Below are 18,030 nucleotides of genomic sequence, written 5' to 3' on the forward strand. Positions count from 1 at the left end.
GCAAAGGGCTCTGTGAGCACTGCCTCTCTATGGTGCCTCTGAGGTTACCAAATGAAAAGAAGTTAGGGGTTGGAGCACCTCTGCTACAAGCTGAGGGAGCTGGGGTTGTTCAGCCTGGAGAAGAGAAGGCTCCAAGGAGACCTAACAGCAGCCTGCCAGTACCTGAAGGGGGCTAAAAGAAGGATAGAGAGAGACTGTTTATGAAGGCCTGTAGGGATAGGATGAGGGACAATGGCTTCAAACTCGAGAGGAGTAGATTTAGATTGGATGTCAGGAACAAGTTCTGCACCATCAGGGTGGTGGAACACTGGAACAGGTTGCCCAGGGAGGGGCCCCTCCCTGGAGATATTCAAGATCAGGCTGGACAGGGCTCTGAGCAACCTATCTAGTGGAGAATGTCCCTGCTGACTGCTGGGGGTTTGGACTGGATGACCTTTGGAGGTCTCTTCTGAGCCAGCCCATTCTGTGAAAAGAACCAAACCCTCTGTCAGAGGGTCATGCTTCAGATTTGCACAGTACCCTGATAGAAGTCTTCAAGCCTCAGGAGATATTCACACCTGAGTCATCATTTCTGGGCAAGGCTGCCTCACACATTCTTCTCACATTTTCTGCCCATGCTGAGCAGGCCAGAGCTGCACGCTGGAGATTCAGCTGCCCAGGGAAGCTGCAGGGTTTGTGGGAACCCCTGTGAAAACCTACGGGCTCGGGAGTGCCTTCTCACCTACAGATCTCAGCTGCCACCACCCTGCCCAAATATAAACACTGCTGCTTTTTGCATTTGCAGCTACACCCATCTGCTTCTTGCTGACCCATGATTCTCAGCAGGATCATAGGCATGGCCTTGGGTACCTCCACTTGAAAGGTTGTAGCTGCTGCTGGCATTTCTGACACACAAAGAAAAAGAGAGATTTAGGGGAATTGGGTGAAAACTAGCAGGAGAGATGCAAGTCTCAATAGTGTTCTGGGTGAAACTCTTCACCAGCCTGGTGCCAGGCAGCTACCATGCAATCACCAGCCTGCTACAGACACCTCTAAACATGATTTGGATGATGCTCAAGACAAAACTTAGGCTTGCAGGCAATGCACTGACCAGAGATGGGGCCCAGTTTCTATTCCTACACCCAACTGGTGTGCACTTAGCTTATCTTTCAGAGCAGGTGGCTCCCTGGAGTTGCTTGGGACAGTGTTAGATAACTGAGGTCAAAAGCTAGCCCAGGCCAGCAGATGCAGTTGAAATGTTAGATATCAGTCATTTACTCAAGCCTGAAGTGAGGACATGCTCTCCCCAATCTGTCTCACAGCTGCTGAAAGCAGCTGGCACAGTGCCATCCTTGGAAAGCAGGAAGTAGGGTGAAAGAGCTGCTGTAAAAATGACCTTAAACTTAGGCAAAATAACCTTTAAACAGTAAAGGCTACTGCTTTAGAGGAGAGAAGCTTTAGTTTGGACATCTGATGCAATTGCAAGGCTGACAGAGGACACTGCACAGGAGAGCTGGAGTTTTGACTTGCACTGCCTGCGTATGTGACTGACACATCTCCAGCCCAAAGCAACAAAGCCCAGCAAAGCGTTACAGTGGGATTTGGGCCAGGTAGCTGTCAGGCCTCAAAAGCCAGCCAGCTGTGGAGGAAGCATCACCAAAGTAGGAATACTGCTTGTAAAAGGCCTGTGGGAATGCCAAGCTGAAAGCCAAAATCTCTTCAATGTTTTCATCACTGGTCTGCAAGCAATGTGGGAGTCAGAGCTGGCAAGGGGAAGTGATAAAGGACATTGATTCAGGTAGAGCTGAGTAATCTGGGGCTTCTTGGATGATTCATGATGGCTCTGATGTACCCAGAGTGACTGCTTGAGAGTTAAATAACACAGACCATGTCTCAAGAGTGAAGGCACATCTGCTGGGAAAGCTGGCTGCTGAAACAGGCAGAACGTGACACCCAGCTCCCAGCCAGACATCCCAGGAAGAAAATGCAGTCTCTGGGCACTTAGAGAGGTGCTCAGTGGGAAGGAACAAAGGAGGAGCTTGACAGTGGGGCTGTGGGCAAACTTGGAGAGACTTGATTGCACTCTTACTTGTGTTACTCATCTTCCTAATTCAGCCCCACCATAAACCAATGCATGGAAGTTCAAGCCAGAAACATGACATGACTGAAGGTCTCTCTGTCACATCTGAGAAACAGGTTTAGGCCAGAGCAGCTCAGTGGTGGAGCTCAGCAGGGGAGTAATGAGTGAAACTCTACAGTTCCTGATCAGCAGGGAGGCAGAGAAATTGGGGCACGCTCATCTTAACAACCATGACTCTGTTTTGGTAATAAACAACTGAAAAAGCCACACTGTCCTCTCCCTAGGTGCTTCTCCAGCACCAGCTAGCCCAAATCCCAGGAGGGAGTTGAAGGTGCAAAAGCATGATGCTGAGAATTAGGGCATTGAAGGCTCTCTAAATAAAGGACCCAGAAATGGAAGCTGATCAAACCACTGCTGAATGAGATAAATAAAAGCCTGAATATTGCAGAGGCCTGTGGTCCCTTTGCAAAGGCATTTTGCTCAAGGAGATTTTAAAAAATGCCTTTTCTCTGAACCAAACTTCACAAATTCAGCCAGAAACAGGCACTTAGAGGCTAAGTTAGAAGCTGGAGCTGAGCAGCATGTAAATCTGAAAACTTAAACCAATAGTTTGGGGTAAAAAAACCCCAAACATTTAAAAAGATCAGGCTTGGATCATGGAGGGCAAGAGGGGATAGTACAGAGGCCAAAGTGCCCAGGATCTCTCTCACCTTCACCTATAGTAGTGGAAAGTGCTTTCTCAAAAGTGCCCCATGCTCACCTGGAGAAAACTGCAGGGCAGTAAGTAACCAGGGCACAAGTTTCAGCCTAAACCATTGCATCAAAATTAGGTGTACTCTGATTTATAGAGAAAACACAAACCCATGGACTTCATTCTGGCTCTGCTGGTGGCCAGGGCTTCAGTGCCTGTGCTTCAGAGCGACCACAGAGGTGTTACTTCGAACAAGGTCTTGCTCTTGTTGGTGCATAGTGCATCTGGCTGAGCCAGTGGCCTCACTTAGGCTGGTGGTGCCACTCTTGCAGCAAAGTGGGCACAGGGGACTAAACCCTGATGTCCTGGGTGAATCCTGACCCTAGCCACATGCCTTTGTTGCTGGTTTTGTCACCTTGCCAGGAAGAGTTGCTGTGAGCTGTCCAGGAGGGACAGCAGCAGCGCAGCCATGTGTGGTTTGCTGGGGGCCCATGGCAAAGCCCTGGCAGCTCATCCCTGTGGTTGCTGTTGTGGTGGCTGGTTGTATTTATAGCAAAAGCTGTAAGATGAAGCTTTCAGTGGTTTCAGCTTCTTCCCTAGATGCTGGGGTGGACAAAGTCCCTCTGAGGCTGACACGGTGGCCATGCAAGAGAGTTGGTGGCCGCACACTGGGAGTCCCACCTGCTCCTTAGGGCAGCAGGGAACAGGCTCAGGTCTTGGGACACATGAAGACCCCAGAGCAAGTGCAAGGAGAGATGTCATGTCAAGCATTCCCCTTGATTCAAATCATTCTTCTGAATGGGAGCTAAGCACCAGGGGGGCTTCTGAAAAATCCCACAGGGCATTGGTCTGAACCTCTGGTAGTCAAAGTACCTTTAGAAATCTGGCCCTAAAGAGGTCAGAGCCTTAAATATCTGTGTCAGAAATGATGCATTTAGGAAATGGGACCTGACAATATGGTTCAGACTCCTGTGTCTCCCCTGAATCTTAAAACTGAGGTTCAAAACATCACTGAAATAGCTCTGAAATATTCACCTGCGACTCTCAGGGTCATGAGTTTGAGATCTTGATCCTATGACCAGATCCAAGAGTCCTCTGCAGAGCCTCTGCAAGCTGAGATGGTTTTCAAGCAGTGTCCTGCCCTCAGGGACAGGCCAGGGGATGGGAAAAGAGTCTGAGAGTCAAAGAGCAGTATTTATTTCTGTCTTTCCAGGTGCCCTCCCAAGAGCTCTCCACAGAGCACTGGTGTTTGGGGGTGTCACCTGGCTGGATGGTGACTGCTAGGATCAGGATTTTCTTGGAAATTTTGTTTCACAAGTATTTCCTTCAGCCTGGCAGTGCCCTTCTTTGTCTCTTCTGCTTGCACAGCTGCTCCTGACACTTGATCTTGTTTTAAATACACGGCTGAGCATTTTGTTAGTGTTTTCTCTTACCTGCTCCTCCTCAGTATTTCTTTATCCCAGACCTTTCCTTCTTGAGTGGCCTTCAAATGTCTTTGGTATTTTCTGCTGAAGGGACAGTGAAAACAGAGGATTGTTTGCCACTGGGTGCACTGTTTGTGCTTGCTTATGCACATCCTCTCCCCACCTCTATTGTGGTGCCTCTTTACTTCCTGCCCTGATTTGTGTTATTAAGAAGCTCACATTGCTGAGGCATCCTTAAGAAATCTGAGGAGGCTCTCTGGACATGGGAGATCTGTTAATGGGAGGTTGTCATCTCCATCATTTCAGAGAGCAGCACACATTAGCCCTTCTTGACTGCACCCAGATGAGATTTAAGTTCTGGGGCTGCCAGCCCTTTCCTGGGAAGATCACATTTACTATGTGGTTTTCTCTTTATTTACTATGTGATTTTATTTCCCATGTGATTTTCTCTTTATTTCCCATGTGATTTTCTCTTTGTTGACTATGTGTTCTCCCTTGCCTTCAACCTCTCCCTTTGGACTCGTCCTGTGCTGCCCAAACCCTCATAATTCATTGCAGTTGCTGTCTTTTAGCCTGTCCCCTGGCTCACTGCCTCCACGCAGGGTTTGCCCCCAGCAGAAGCAGGATTTTGGAAGCACTGTTTCTGGATCTGTGTTTGTATCCCACAAGTACTTAATGTGGTTGCTGCCACTGCGTTACCCAAATGTCTCACCCAAAGCAGCAGACGTCTTTGTGCAACATCCTAGCTCTGGAAGGATGAGTCACGGAGAGATGCAGTAATGTGTTCAGCCAGAATGTTGAGTTTTCAAGTGTTTTGAATTTCTGCCATTCTCTTGCTGGTGTGTCCCCATCAGCTACTTTCGCAGATCGTCTGTATTGGGCTGTCTAGTAATGTCAGTGATGCCTGAGGTGTTGGCTCACTGACCAAAACTAACAACAAGCAATGCTGGTGAACTGTGAAGTCCCTGCAGATATCTATCAAAAAAACTCCAACCATCTAATGAGGTAGAAGGGCTGCCTGATTCTTGACCTCAGCTTTTGGGCTAGTGCTGCACACTAGTCAGCAATCTGCATTTGGCTTTAACCTTGAGGACTTCTATCCAGGGTGAATATTTCTCTTACCACAACGTGCCACAAATAATTGGCCACCAAGTGAAATTTCTCTGCCCTTGGTCCACTTTGCTTAATAAAAGCATTCCCCTTTCTACTTTCACAGCTTGTAAACACTACCCATCTCATCCCTATCCAAATCAAATGCAATTTAGATTCCAAGCACTAAGCAGTGAAGAGTTTCCTTAAGTTCCTGAGTCACCATTTCTGGTCATCTCGCTCTGTCAAATCATAGGTATAATAAAACTGTCTCTTACCTTAATTCATAGCTGCCTTGAAACCCAATGTTTTCTTCAAGCAGAGCCTGTTTAGATTTCAATGTATATTTCCTCTTCTCTAATGCTCATGCCTGCCCAAGGAAATGTGAACTATGGCAGGGCAGCTTCCTGGGCTGAGCTTCAAGGCTCAGCTGAGAAAGTATTAATGTGCTCTGCTCTGGTCCTGCTGGTGCCTTGTGAAACTCGAAGGCAGTCACTCAGAGGGGCAGAAGTGCTTACAGAGGACAGGACTTGCACACGAGGCAGAAGTGCCTGAGAAGCCTCACACTCAGTGTGTAAAAGCTCTCACTCCCTTGGCTCTCCCTAGCCTGTGCAGAAGGAGACCTTTTTGAGTGGAACACAGTGATGCAGTGGATAGAAATACAAGCCTGGGGCCCTGGATGGTGGGGATGCAGGATGAAGCACAGAGGTGATCTTAGAAGCACAGGCTTGATCTTGGAAAGAAGTTCTTCACAGCAAGAGAGATTGCCCATTGGAATGGGCTGCCCAGGGAGGGGGTGGGGTTGCTATTCTGGAGCTGTTTAAGAAAAGCCTGGATGAGGCACTTAGTGGCATGGTCTGGTTGGTTAGATAGGGTTGGACTTGATGATCTTGGAGGTCTCTTCCAACCTGGTTGGTTCTGTGGTGTAGAGGTACATGATGGGAAAAGATGGAGTACAGGCTGGAACTGGGAACCTCCCCCCCTCTAGGTTGATGGTCAGTGAAAAAAAAATGCAGACTGGAGATGGCAAAACTGAGCTTAGTGGTAACAGACAGAACCAAAGTAGTATCTAACACACATCAGGGGCACTGCATATAGGAAATTGGGTGCAGCATGAGGTTGTTGACCAGCAAAAATACAGAAGCATGTTAGGAAACATAAAACCAACCCCCAAAGCAGATCCCAGAAGGTTAGCTAGCACCAAGGCTGCTGGCAGCTGTGAAATGCCCAGGCATTTCCCAGTGGAGCAGGGTGGGAGGCTCAGAAGCCACCCCACATGGTAGGTGGGACTGAGAGTGACACCTGGGATGCTCACACCACAGACATCCTGCTTGTGGGGACGAGCTTGAGCTGCCTGTGGCGTTGCTGCAGAGCCTATGGCTGGTGCCTGTACTGCCTGGTGCTGACACAGCAGCAAAAAGCACCCTTGGAGTCCCCTGGACCTATGGCACAGGTGGCTTCACCCCCTTCCTGGGGCTGGGCTTTGTTCCCAGCTGGGGATGCCAAAGGACATCTCTGCCTGCAGCTCACTGAGCTGCACTCCAGGCTCCTCCTATGGGGGAAGCACTGTCCAGAAGAGCTGAGACATCAATGGACATCAGTGGCACAGGCCACTGACACCTCCTGCACTGGGGAGTGACAAAGCCAAACACTCCTTTCAGGGTGATCATGGCCGTGCCCTGCATGGCATTGGGAAACCCTGTCTGAGGGCAGCACAGGAATAAAGCAGACTGGCCACCAGCCCTGGTGGGAGGAGGCAGGAAAAGGAGGAGGCAGGTGCCCAGAGGCTGCAGAGAGAGCTGCAGCTGGAGCTGGGGAGCCAGTCTGCAGGCAGGACAGTGCCTGGGCTTTGGTGCTCCTCCTGCTGGCAGCATGGCCCAGGCCTGGGAGATGCCCCATTCTCACCTGCCCACTCCTTGGCCTCACAGGGGCACTTATAGTGTTACAGTGGAGGGAAAATGTGAGATAAACGTTTGTAAACTCTTTCTTCTGGACAGAACCCCACCAGAAAACATTCTGCAGGCACTGCAGAGACAGCAGGGTCCTGGTCTGCAGCAGGGCAGCAGGCATCATCCTGGGAATCCTTTTGGCTTAGGTCTAGAGCTGGAAAATACTTTTCTTAGCCAGAAATTTCACACTTTGAGCACCTGAGGTGTACTTGGCTGCAGTAGTGGAGAGAGAGGGGTAGTGCTGGGTGTGAAGGCACCCACAGCTCCAGCTCTGCCTCCCAGGGCTCACCAGCAGCACCTTTCTGCAGCAGTTGCAAGGGCATCAGCTAATCTGCCTAACACATCAGGACATTGCCTTGTTCCTGTGCTCTGGTGTGCCCACACCACTGTGCACCATGAGCCACATCCTGTTCCATCACTTGCTGGTGGGGCTGGTCGCTGCTGCTGGGCAGCCATGGTGACCTGTGGATCCCTGTCAAGCCCTGTGGGATCCTCCTGTGGCACAATGCATGCCCTGGTCACAGGCAGATCAGCTGGGATGTTGTTACTCTGAGGTGATGCTCCTCAGACTGCTGTTCAGACCTGCTGTGGAGAGGTGTGCACTATTGGCTCTGGCATGGGGGTGGGCTTGCTGACCAGTGCTGTCACTGGGAAGGATCCAGGGTGGAGGGTTCCCACCAGCACTCCAGTGTCTCAGAACAGCGTTTGGCTCTGCAGAGACACTCGTGTCTTCCAGCAGAGTGAGTACCACCTTGCCTTTCACTTTCTTGTCTCGCAGCAACTGGGAAACCTGGGACCATGATAAGACCCCAGCATGAGGCACAGGAGCAGAAAGAACCATGGGTCACCCACAGAATCATTCTACACTTACAGCCAGCAGTGCCTGGGCACCCCAGCTGCAACCAGACCTGAGCAGGGACTAGTCTACACCTGGACTGTGCAGGTAATTTTAGCCTCCCCACCTTTTTAATGAAGAATAACCAGCACCAGCCTCTGGTTGCTAGAAAGCCATCAGAGATGGGTTGTCTCCTTCAGTCTCTCTGTGACAGTGACATGAAGGGATGAGGCTCCCTCTGCTGGGTCTTCCCACGGAGTGAGACTTGGAAATCATCCCTGCAGAAACGTGTGTGGTTAGTGGTGCTGCTTCACCTCCTCATTCATCTTCAGGCTTATTTTAAGCAAGCAAAACTCCTCCAAGTCCACAGCAAGACAAGAACCTGGAGACTGCTGCTCCTGCCAAGGTGTCATGCTGGAGGAGGTCTTTGGCCACTATTGTTGTAGTTCTCACTTTGCTTGGGAAAAAAAAAAAGTGTCCATTGTAGCTCCATGGAGAGAGAGGGTCCAGCTGCACCACCCTGAGCTCCATAAGAAAGCTCAGCTCTGTGCAGAAACATTTCAGGCACATCCCTTGTGTTTGTCAGCCCTGTTAAGAGTTATTAGGCTCACTGCTGTGAACAATCATTTAAACATGTTTTTACGGTCTTCAAAGCAAAGCAAGATGCAAATTGCCATGGTAAACGTCAGAATTAGTTCTGGCAATAAAACATAGAATCATAGAATTATTAGGGTTAGAAGAGACCTCAAGGATCACCCAGTTCCAATCCCCCTGCCATGGGCAGGAACACCTCACACTAGAGCAGGTTGCTCACAGCCACATCCAGCCTGGCCTTAAAAACCTCCAGGGATGAGGCTTCCACCACCTCCCTGGGCAACCTGTGCCAGTGTCTCCCCACCCTCCTGGGGAAGAATTTCTTCCTAACATCCAATCTGAATCTACCCATTTCTAGTTTTGCTCCATCCCCCCTAGTCCTATCACTACCTGATACCCTAAAAAGTCCCTCCCCAGCTTTCTTATAGCCCCCTTCAGATATTGGAAGGCCACAATAAGGTCTTGTCGGAGCCTTCTCTTCGAGGAGACTTTGACATCCCCATAGGTGCTTGGGTACCTACCTGGTGCCACCCAGCACAGCAGAAACATGCCAAGGGAAACCAGCTGAAGGAGCTTTTCTAAAAGGACATTTGTCTCTCAGCCAGCTTCTTTTTATGATCCGTGATGATGTGTTTGGTTTATATGGAAAGGTTTTGGTAGTGGGGTGGTTTCTGTGAGAAGATGCAAGTAGCTTCCCACATGTTGGAAGCAGCTAGTTCCAGCAAGCACCAAGATGGACCCACTGCTGGTCAAAGCTGTGATAACATTATCAGAGAGTGTCAGAGAGATAACAAACACAGTGCAACAGCAGACAGGAGAGAGGAGTAAGAATATGTGAGAGAACCGACTCTACAGAAACCAAGGTCAGAGAAGCAGGAGAGGGAGGAGATGCTCTGCGTGTCAAAGCAGAGGTTCCCCTGCAGCTCGTGGTGAAGACCATGATGAGGCAGTTGTCCCACATGGAGGTCCACAGTAGAGCAAGAGGTGTACTAGGCAATGAGGCACCAGGATCCCTTTCCCCATGAGTTAGCAGGCAGAGTAAGTGAAGGAAACGTAAGACAGTCAAGGAGGGAACTGCATAACGAGAAAGGAGCCTCCAAAAGAGAAGAGAGAGTCCCTAATGGAGAACCTCTGCCAGCCTGTGTCACATTTTCTCAGAGAAGTGCATCCCCTGTTTCTGAAGGGACTGCCATGTGGCAATGCATGCAAACAATAGCAAGTGGCTCGTGCATGTGGCTACTGCTGCGCCCAGGATTGTGTTTCTAGGAATTGAGCTAGACTGTGATGTGTCTGGATGTGCCACCCCTTTCTTGGCCAGGCCATGGCAAGCTGGCAGGCAAAGATTCTCAGAAAAGCGGCTTGTAGAAGCCTCTGGGTGCTCCTCCCAGCCTCCTCATGCTTCACTGATAAGAAATGGCTGGCTCTGCAGATGCAGCACAGGCAGGCTCAGGGCTGATGTGGGTCAAAACCAGAAGCAGCTCCTTTCAGCACCTCGCTCCTCCAATGTTTTGGAAGCTCAGCCTTCCTCTGCTTCAGGCCCAGGATGCAGAAGACCAAGTGGAAGCATCAATGGTAAGAAAGCATCAGGGAGAAGGTTGTGGTTTTGAACACCATGGTCTCCACAAGATGATTGGTGGTGGGGTTGTGGGAAGATGTGAAGACAGCTGTCCTGGTTTGAGCTAGAGCAGAACCAATTCTCTGCTCAGGGATTTTACTTAAGTCTGTTCTGTGTGATGGCACTTTCTGAAGCTAGTGACAGTTTTTCAGACAGTATCTGTTTCTTGAAGTGATGTTTATAGTTACTATCAAGGATCAGTATGCAGAAAGGCTCTTCCTCTTATGGAGACCAAGGTAAATTGTGTGAACCATACTGGAATGCACCAAGTCGAAGGGGTCTAAGGTCAGTAAAAGGTGGAACTTGCAGGAAGGAAAAGACAGGACAGGTGACCCAATCATATGCAGTATAAAGCTGAGGGATCATCAGGGTCGAGATCTTCTTCAGTGCCTGGTATCTGAGGAGGATTCTGTTCTGCCTTTGGTCCTGAGCAATGCATTCCAGAATCCAGCTTCTGAATCTATTTCCTGTCTTCTGCTAAGACCAGTCTGGGACTACCCCAGTGCCCTATCTATCAGTCCATCTGTCCACCCATCCACCCACCCATCCATCCATCCACCTACCTATGTATATATTTATTTATTGTTACCCATAAGTTTCTCTCTTGTTTCTCTTCCCCTTTGGGAAGGAAGAGGAGTTAACAGACACTTTTTGTCATTCCTTTAGTGGCGAGCCCAACCTCAGCCCCTGACAGCCCCCATTATGAACCTCCCCCTCCGCGCCGCCCGTACCCGGGTACGCCGCAGCCGACGGATGCGGCACGCAGAGGGTTACGGGCGGGCGCATGCGCCGGGCGCGAGCGCGGCTGGGCCGCTCGGATTGGGCAGCGCCGCGGGCGTCAGTCGAGACTGCCGCGCTGAGTGGCTACGGCGGGGCGCTGGGATGCCCGGCAGAGAGGCTGAGGTACTGCCTCGTAGCGGGGCTGTGGGGGGCCGCGGGATTACGGGCCCTCCTCGCTCGCTCTGCTGGCGGCAGCCAGAGGACAGCGCCCAGCGGGGAGGGCTCGCTGCTCTCACCTTTCCTTCCTTCGTCGTGTCCCGCGGTCCTCGGAGCAGCCCTAAGGGCGGGTCCGGGCCTTGGCGGGCGGCCGTTACCCTGGCCTTGCGGCGGGGCTGGAGGGTCGTGACGGGGTTTTTAGAGGGGTCGGCGGTGGAAGGCAGCCCTGCGCAGCTCAGCGCGAAAGACACGTTGGTGGATTAGGAGGTGCCCCTCTGGAAACCACCAGGGTGCAATAAAAAGCTGCTTCAACGTGATTCTGTGACAGGTGGCAGAGCAACTCGTTCTCCATGAACAAACCTGCTGTATGTGTTGAATAAAAATCTCCACCGTGCTGTGCGGGTTGTGTCGCCAGCCTTATCACCCTGGAGGTGGCAGCCGGTGTGGGCAGGACTTGATCTGGGAGGTCTCTTCCAGCTTGCTTGACTCTGTGAAAGCCAGAGCTTGGCTGAGCAGGTCGTGCTGTGCTTTGGGTGCCTTTGAGCCGGGTTTGGGTGGTCAGCACTTTTAAGGCCAAAGCCCTACTAGTGCCTGTAGCGCTGGAGGACCTTGCTGTGCGATGGGGAGGAAGGGCTGCAGGCACTGCCAGCAGGCTGCTGAGAGAGGTGGGTGAATTTAGGACTAAGGATGTGGTAAAGGGGCACCCAAAACCAAAAAGTAAAATTACTAAATAATAAGACCAGTAAAAAGACCAAAAAAACAGAAATAAAGATTGATCATGCTCTGAAAAAGCTTCCTGTGGCCTGAGAAGCAGCCCTTAATGCCTGGAGTCAACTCATCTTCCTATCCTGCAACACACAATATACCAGCTGCTGTATTTCCTCTTCAGCCATTCTTAATTAAACGACCATTTGAAGTTCTCTTCTTTCTCCTCTAGATGCATCCAGTCCTAAAGGCCTTTGTGTGTGGCTCCATCAGTGGGACTTGCTCCACGCTCCTCTTCCAACCCCTTGACCTGCTGAAAACCCGCCTGCAAACGCTGCAGCCTTCTGTGAATGGGTGAGAGAGCTGGGGACATGGGGGTGCTCTGCTATAGGCTTCTGCCTGATTTGCTGGCTGGGACTTGGAGTTCAGGGTTGTAATTTGGATGCTGAGAACCTTTCTGATGTAGGAGATGTGTTTTTATAGCATGGGGAAGGATTGATATCTCACTGCAGAAGAGAGAGAGAATGGCTGCTCTTGTGAACGCTACTCTAATGTAGCCTTAGCATTTGTAATTGTCTCAGAAACTGATGTTTGCTGGAATGACTGCCATGTCCTCTGCCTGAAAAATTCTGTGCAGCTGTCACAACTTTCTATGTGTGCAGCTTCTCCAGCTAGCTCAGTGTAGTCAAACGTGACTAGGCCTCCAGCTATAAAACGCTAATGAGAGAGGCCTTTAATGTGTGTTACAAATGGTGGGAAAGCAGAAAGTGAAGGGAAAGCCCTGGAAAGAGTGACCGAGTTGAGAAAGAGCCTCTTGGAGGCTCTGTGTAATGCACAGAGACATGAGTGAACGGAGTACAGAGCAGAAGCAGGTCACCTCTGCAGTTGCTGTCTTGTCTGCCATTCAGGTCCGGTCGTGCTGGGATGGTAACGCTGCTCTTCAGGGTTGTTCGTACTGAGAGTCTTCTGGGGCTCTGGAAAGGTGTCTCTCCAGTAAGTGGCTCTTTTAACCCTGACTTCTAGAGATCAGTGGATAAATAAACCTACTGTTTACTGCTAGCTCTGTCTGTCTGAGTGTAAATAGCCAGTTCTTGTACAATTACGAGTGAAGCTGTGTGATTTAGATTTCAGTTCTATTCTGAGGAGTTAATGTGGTGAATTCTGCTCATTTGGTCATAGCCATCCCTGGGGTTTTGCAACCCTGAGCAGCTGAACTCTTGAATACTTTGCAAATGTGGGGTGGCAACTGCACCAACTGTGTTTTGTCTTGGGGTATCTTAGTGTAGAAAACTGCCTTTGAGGAACATGTTAAATCCTGGCATAGTTTGAACCAATTGGCTCCCAATGCTGTAAATGATTTTTACCCTGTTTTCTCTCCTCAGCATGTTAACATTAGTGATTTTATTGTTGTTTTCCACAAAGCTTCCTGTCAAGTTTAACAGTCTCTGAGATTTTCTATAGTACTTTTTGTTTGATGTGTGCTCTTTCTTCTTCATCTGCTTCTGTTTCTTCTGAAGTCCTTTGCAAGATGTATTCCTGGGGTTGGGATTTACTTCAGCACTTTGTACATGATGAAACAAAAGCTTCTGGTGGACCGTTCACCCACAGCCCTGGAGTCTGTCTTCCTGGGTGCCACTGCACGTGCAGTTTCTGGGATCTGCATGCTGCCGGTGACTGTAGTGAAGACCCGGTACGAGGTGAGTGTGACTTTGTAGGGAGTTCTCTCTTAGTGCTGTTCCACACCTTCCTTCTGATGGGAAAGGCATTCCAGCCAGAGGAGGCTGTGACTGCTTGACTAGAGCCAGGAATGTAGTCTTGATTTCATCCTGGTTCATACATAGTGCAGGAAATACATTCCTGATGTTCAGGCAAGAAGTGCGAGATGAAACAGAATTCACCCTGATGCTTTAACATTTCAGTTGTATCAATGTTTGTGTAACACCTTCCATGTTTTACCTTCCTGAAAGACTGTTTTAAAGGCTCAGGTAGGGGAAACCCTTTCCTGTGACCTCAGGGTGTGTGTAGGGCTCCTTGACTTGTGCCTAACATGTGGATGTCTAACTGTCGTCTGCCCTTGCAGAGTGGCAGATTTGGCTATGGGAGCGTATATGGAGCGCTGAAGAATATCTATCAGACAGAGGGGGCTCGTGGCATGTTCAGTGGGCTCACTGCCACGCTGCTGCGGGATGCACCCTTCTCTGGCATCTACCTGATGTTCTACACACAGACCAAAAAGCTCACACCTCAGGGTAAGGCTGAACATTGGGGGCTGTAAGGGAAAACGTTTCTTTTCTGGCACCTTTCTCTGCAGCTGACTGCCTGCATGCCCTGCTTAGTGCCCTCTGCCTCGGTAGGTAAATGAGTCTCTTGTATGGCTTTAGGTGGGACATTCATATTGTCCTGTGAAGAACTGGAGACCTATAGCTCAGGTCAGTGTCAGAAACTGGCCCCAAATTGATTGATTGCCTTTATGAAGATGGATGCACAAGGTGGGTTAGTTGAAAGAGTAGGTAGGTGTTTCTGGCAGTGCTTTCTGCTGCTGGTTGTCTGATCAGTGCCCACTAAACTGGGACTTCTCTAAAGTTAGAAGTGGCTGGGCCAACACTTGCACAGACTTTCATTTTTTGAGTTCAAATTCTGTTCCCCAGCCAATGAGGCTCTTTGATAGTGCTAACTGTGGACTAGTAACCACTTTTCCCCTTGAATGCTTTCTCTGCCTTGCATGGATTTTAACTTCTCTCAGACTGATGCTGATTTAATCTTTCAGTAGCTTTATGCTTTGTTCCTGGCCTGTTTTGTGCGCGAGTTCATTCCCTTTGCTCTGTTGCAGACCAGCTGGATCCGGTGCTCATGCCCTTGATGAATTTTGGCAGTGGGATCTTTGCAGGAATCTTGGCCTCCCTGGCAACGCAGCCTGCTGATGTCATCAAAACACACATGCAGCTGTCCCCCAACAAGTACCACAGGACAAGCCAAGCTGCTGCCTTCATCTACAAGGTGAGCTGAAGCCCTCTTGATATGCACAATTACAGCCTCACTTGTGCTCTCCCTGCCTGCAGCACAGCTATGCTGTGTGTTTGCCTTTTAAAGGAAGTGAAAAAAAGTGTGACTGCTTTGTAGGCTCTTGCAGCCAGCCAGTCAGTGTCAGCATTTTCAGAAGCTGAAGTGGGTCATGCTGTGGAAGAGTGAGGCTGAATCTCTTGTCACTGGTTTGTGTGCACTAACGACTGGACAGTGCTCTGGTTGTCTGATAGCAGCTGGGAGCTTCAGCCCGTTCCTTGCTTTTTGTTATCATTAGAAGGGCTGTTGCCACTGCTTAGCCATTTCTTGCCCCTCTTGAATGGATTACAAGGCAGTGACCTTGCTCCCTGATGATTCTTGCCATTCATCAGTCCTCCATCTGTCTTCACAAAATGACAGCTGATGGGGAGTTGGAGAGCAGGCTCAGAGTGCTGGAGCACAAGGGTGGGCATATTCCAGCAAGCATCTCTGTACACAGACCTGCTTCATGTTGCAGGCTGGTTTCACTTCAGTTGTCTGTTATGTATTGCTTCTTACACGGGGAGTGAGGGAAAGGGCTTAGTTTACTTCATCTTAACTTAATTTCTGCTTAGGTTAGTATTTAAGCTTGGAGGAGCTGTAGTACAGCTGCTGCCACCTTTTGCTTTATTGATGTAGGACATCTGTGATTACAGCACTGGGGTAGAGGGTTTCTTTAGTGTGCAGCATGAAATGCTAGTTTCAGATAAAATCAAGCTATAAAAGAATTCTTTGCCCTTTGGGCACTAAAAGAGAAATAATTGCCCCAGTCTGTAAACCAGGGGTGGGATGGAGATGAACTCAAAGCTCACCTTTCCCTTCCTGCCTTCAGAAGGGTGGATCTTGGCAGGTTTGCTGTGTTTCCATATTGAACTCTATTCTTAAACAGGAATATGTTTATTTATGCATGGATTTGTTGTGCATGGTGCAATTTTCTCCTATCAGAAGGTTGTTTCTCACTTCAGTATTTACAAATGTCAGGTTTTACAGAATAGTTAAGTGACTGCTTTAAATATGAAGCTCTAAAACAAGACAGGTAATTTTCCTGGAATGTCTTGATGTTTTTACACCCTCACCTTCTCTTTATTGGGCTTTGGTGTGGCTTTCCCCATTGTTCCCATCCTGGCATTCCCTTGTCCATTCATTGCTCTTCCTGCTTTCCTGGGTACCCCTGCAGTAGCACAGTGCTATAAGTTCTTCCTTAGCAGTAAATGCCATTTAAACCTGGCTCTGAGAAACTGATCTGGGTCTGAGCTGAAACACATCCTGTGCTGCTCCATGTAGGAAATGATGACGAGAAATTAAAGCACTGGAGGCAGATTGTGATGGATTGCTCATTTTTTATCTCCTGTGGCAGGACTTTGGGTTGGTCGGCTTCTTCCGAGGGGGCGTGCCCCGTGCCCTCAGGCGGACTCTGATGGCAGCAATGGCATGGACGGTGTATGAGCAGATGATGGAAAAAATGGGCTTGAAATCTTGACTGAGTTGCACAAGAAATGTCCAGCTTCACTCCTTCTCCTGCTTGCTGTGATCAACTGGCACTAGGAAGTTCCCAGTTCCACAGAGGAAAAAGCCTTGCTCGGCCAGGAGGCAGAAAGATCGTCTGAAATGGCAGCTTAGGCCTTTGGGCAAATAGGGGAAAGAAGGATCATTTGTTCAGTGCATTCAAGAACCGTGCTTGCAGATTGCCGCAGCAAGTGGCAGGCTTGCCATGGACTGGTAACTGTGCTGAGAGAAAAGCCCTTTTAAAAATAGCTCTGTGCTCACCACTTTAGGTAATGAGACACTGATGAACAAAAGTGTTTGAGAAAACAGTGATTACTGAACCTTGGCTGTTCCTTGCTGATCTATGCAATGCCCCACTGTGATGTAGATCCTCCTTCCTTGTGTTTTGTTCTCACAGGGCAATGTTGCAGACTGTGGTGGGAGGCTGGATGTGTCTCCCAATGCAGGAGTGGGCAGAAGAGAAACGAAGTGCTGAAGGGAAGTTAGGAACACCGTGTCTGTCATCACATTTGTACTGGGCATGTTAGCAGAGAAGGTAACTGGAACCTCCTTGCTGTATCCTGTTACTATGTAATTGAGCATCTTCACACTCTTGACATGTACTTCTGCCTCTACAGCAGCATTTGCACAGGAATTAAGTTTAAGGCACTTTAGAGTTGATTGCTACCAAAGTTCTACCTGTTTCCTGAAAAATGTTTTTCCTGCTGGCCTATTATCAGGAACACTCAAGTATTATTATTAGTATTAATCCTGTTGTACTGGAGACTTATTTGCTTCCTGTTACTCACTTGTCAGTTCCTGATCAACACCTGCAGTGCAAGTTAGTCCTTAGATGTACCTGTTAGTGTCATAGCTCACATTGCATAAATATATAATGGAAGCAGATAGAGATGCACTTCAGATTTCCCATAAAAGCTGCTGCTGCTGCTTGTATGTGGAGACTCTTGGGGTTTGGAGAGAAAAGGCTGCTCTTTTCTGTAAGCATCTTTCAAAGTTGGAGACCTGTGAGTGTTTGGTAAGGAGCTTTAATTCTCTTCGGGCTCTGCACAGGCCCCTCGCAGTTTCCCAGCTGATCATTTTCTCTTACCACATTTCAGTATTCCTGGGTTTAGACTTAAGAGTTAAATACTGTTTTCATCCTCTGTGCCTTCTTCCTCATTCCCAGTTACACAGACCTCATAGTGTGTGCTGTCCTAACCTGAGTATAGCCTGCTCCCTTCTTCACTTGTGCCTCTGTCCAAGCTGGCTGGGTTAGGACTCTTGTGGCTCTGCTGGCATTGCCACAAAGCTTGAAGTGTGTATCCTGTTCTGCAATGTGCCTTGCAGAAAAGATCCTTTGGCTTTTGTTTCTGAAATGTGGAGGGATCTTACAGTTCACTTCAGAAACAGCAGATGCCTGTAAATGCAGAGACATGATGCCGTAGTGGTACGAGCAACCACCACTATCTACCTGCTCATGACATTTAGAGTGGAGTTGGTACAGTCACTGCCTGCCATGGCAACCTTCTGAGCACAAGAGGAGAGGGGATGTGGGTTGTAAAAGATGTTCTTTACATCTTCAGTTCCAAGAAAGTTTGATGACTGACAG

General features: G+C 49.1%; 1 protein-coding gene across 2 annotated transcripts; it reads left to right on the forward strand.

Moving 5' to 3' along the window:
* Window positions 1-10,114: 10,114 nt before the first annotated feature.
* Window positions 10,115-16,416, forward strand: SLC25A38 (solute carrier family 25 member 38). Of its 2 annotated transcripts, none has more exons than XM_054384766.1 (7): window positions 10,115-10,213; window positions 12,130-12,251; window positions 12,806-12,890; window positions 13,415-13,594; window positions 13,978-14,146; window positions 14,728-14,894; window positions 16,294-16,416. In XM_054384766.1, the coding sequence occupies exons 1-7, from the start codon at window positions 10,145-10,147 to the stop codon at window positions 16,414-16,416; spliced, it is 915 nt and encodes a 304-aa protein (XP_054240741.1). In that variant the 5' UTR covers window positions 10,115-10,144. The 2 variants fall into 2 exon arrangements, with proteins under 2 accessions (XP_054240741.1, XP_054240742.1); XM_054384767.1 differs by lacking the exon at window positions 10,115-10,213 and adding an exon at window positions 11,139-11,159.
* Window positions 16,417-18,030: the final 1,614 nt, after the last annotated feature.

The sequence above is a fragment of the Indicator indicator genome, chromosome 11, assembly GCF_027791375.1.
Source record: "Indicator indicator isolate 239-I01 chromosome 11, UM_Iind_1.1, whole genome shotgun sequence".
In the NCBI taxonomy this organism is placed as follows: Eukaryota; Metazoa; Chordata; class Aves; order Piciformes; family Indicatoridae; genus Indicator; species Indicator indicator.

Coding starts and splice junctions, on each gene's coding strand:
- SLC25A38 (XM_054384766.1), top strand. CDS start 10,145: ATGTTTTGGAAGCTCAGCCTTCCTCTGCTTCAGGCCCAGGATGCAGAA. Junction 10,214..12,129: donor ACCAAGTGGAAGCATCAATG/GTAAGAAAGCAT, acceptor TTTCTCCTCTAG/ATGCATCCAGTCCTAAAGGC. Junction 14,895..16,293: donor CTGCTGCCTTCATCTACAAG/GTGAGCTGAAGC, acceptor CTCCTGTGGCAG/GACTTTGGGTTGGTCGGCTT.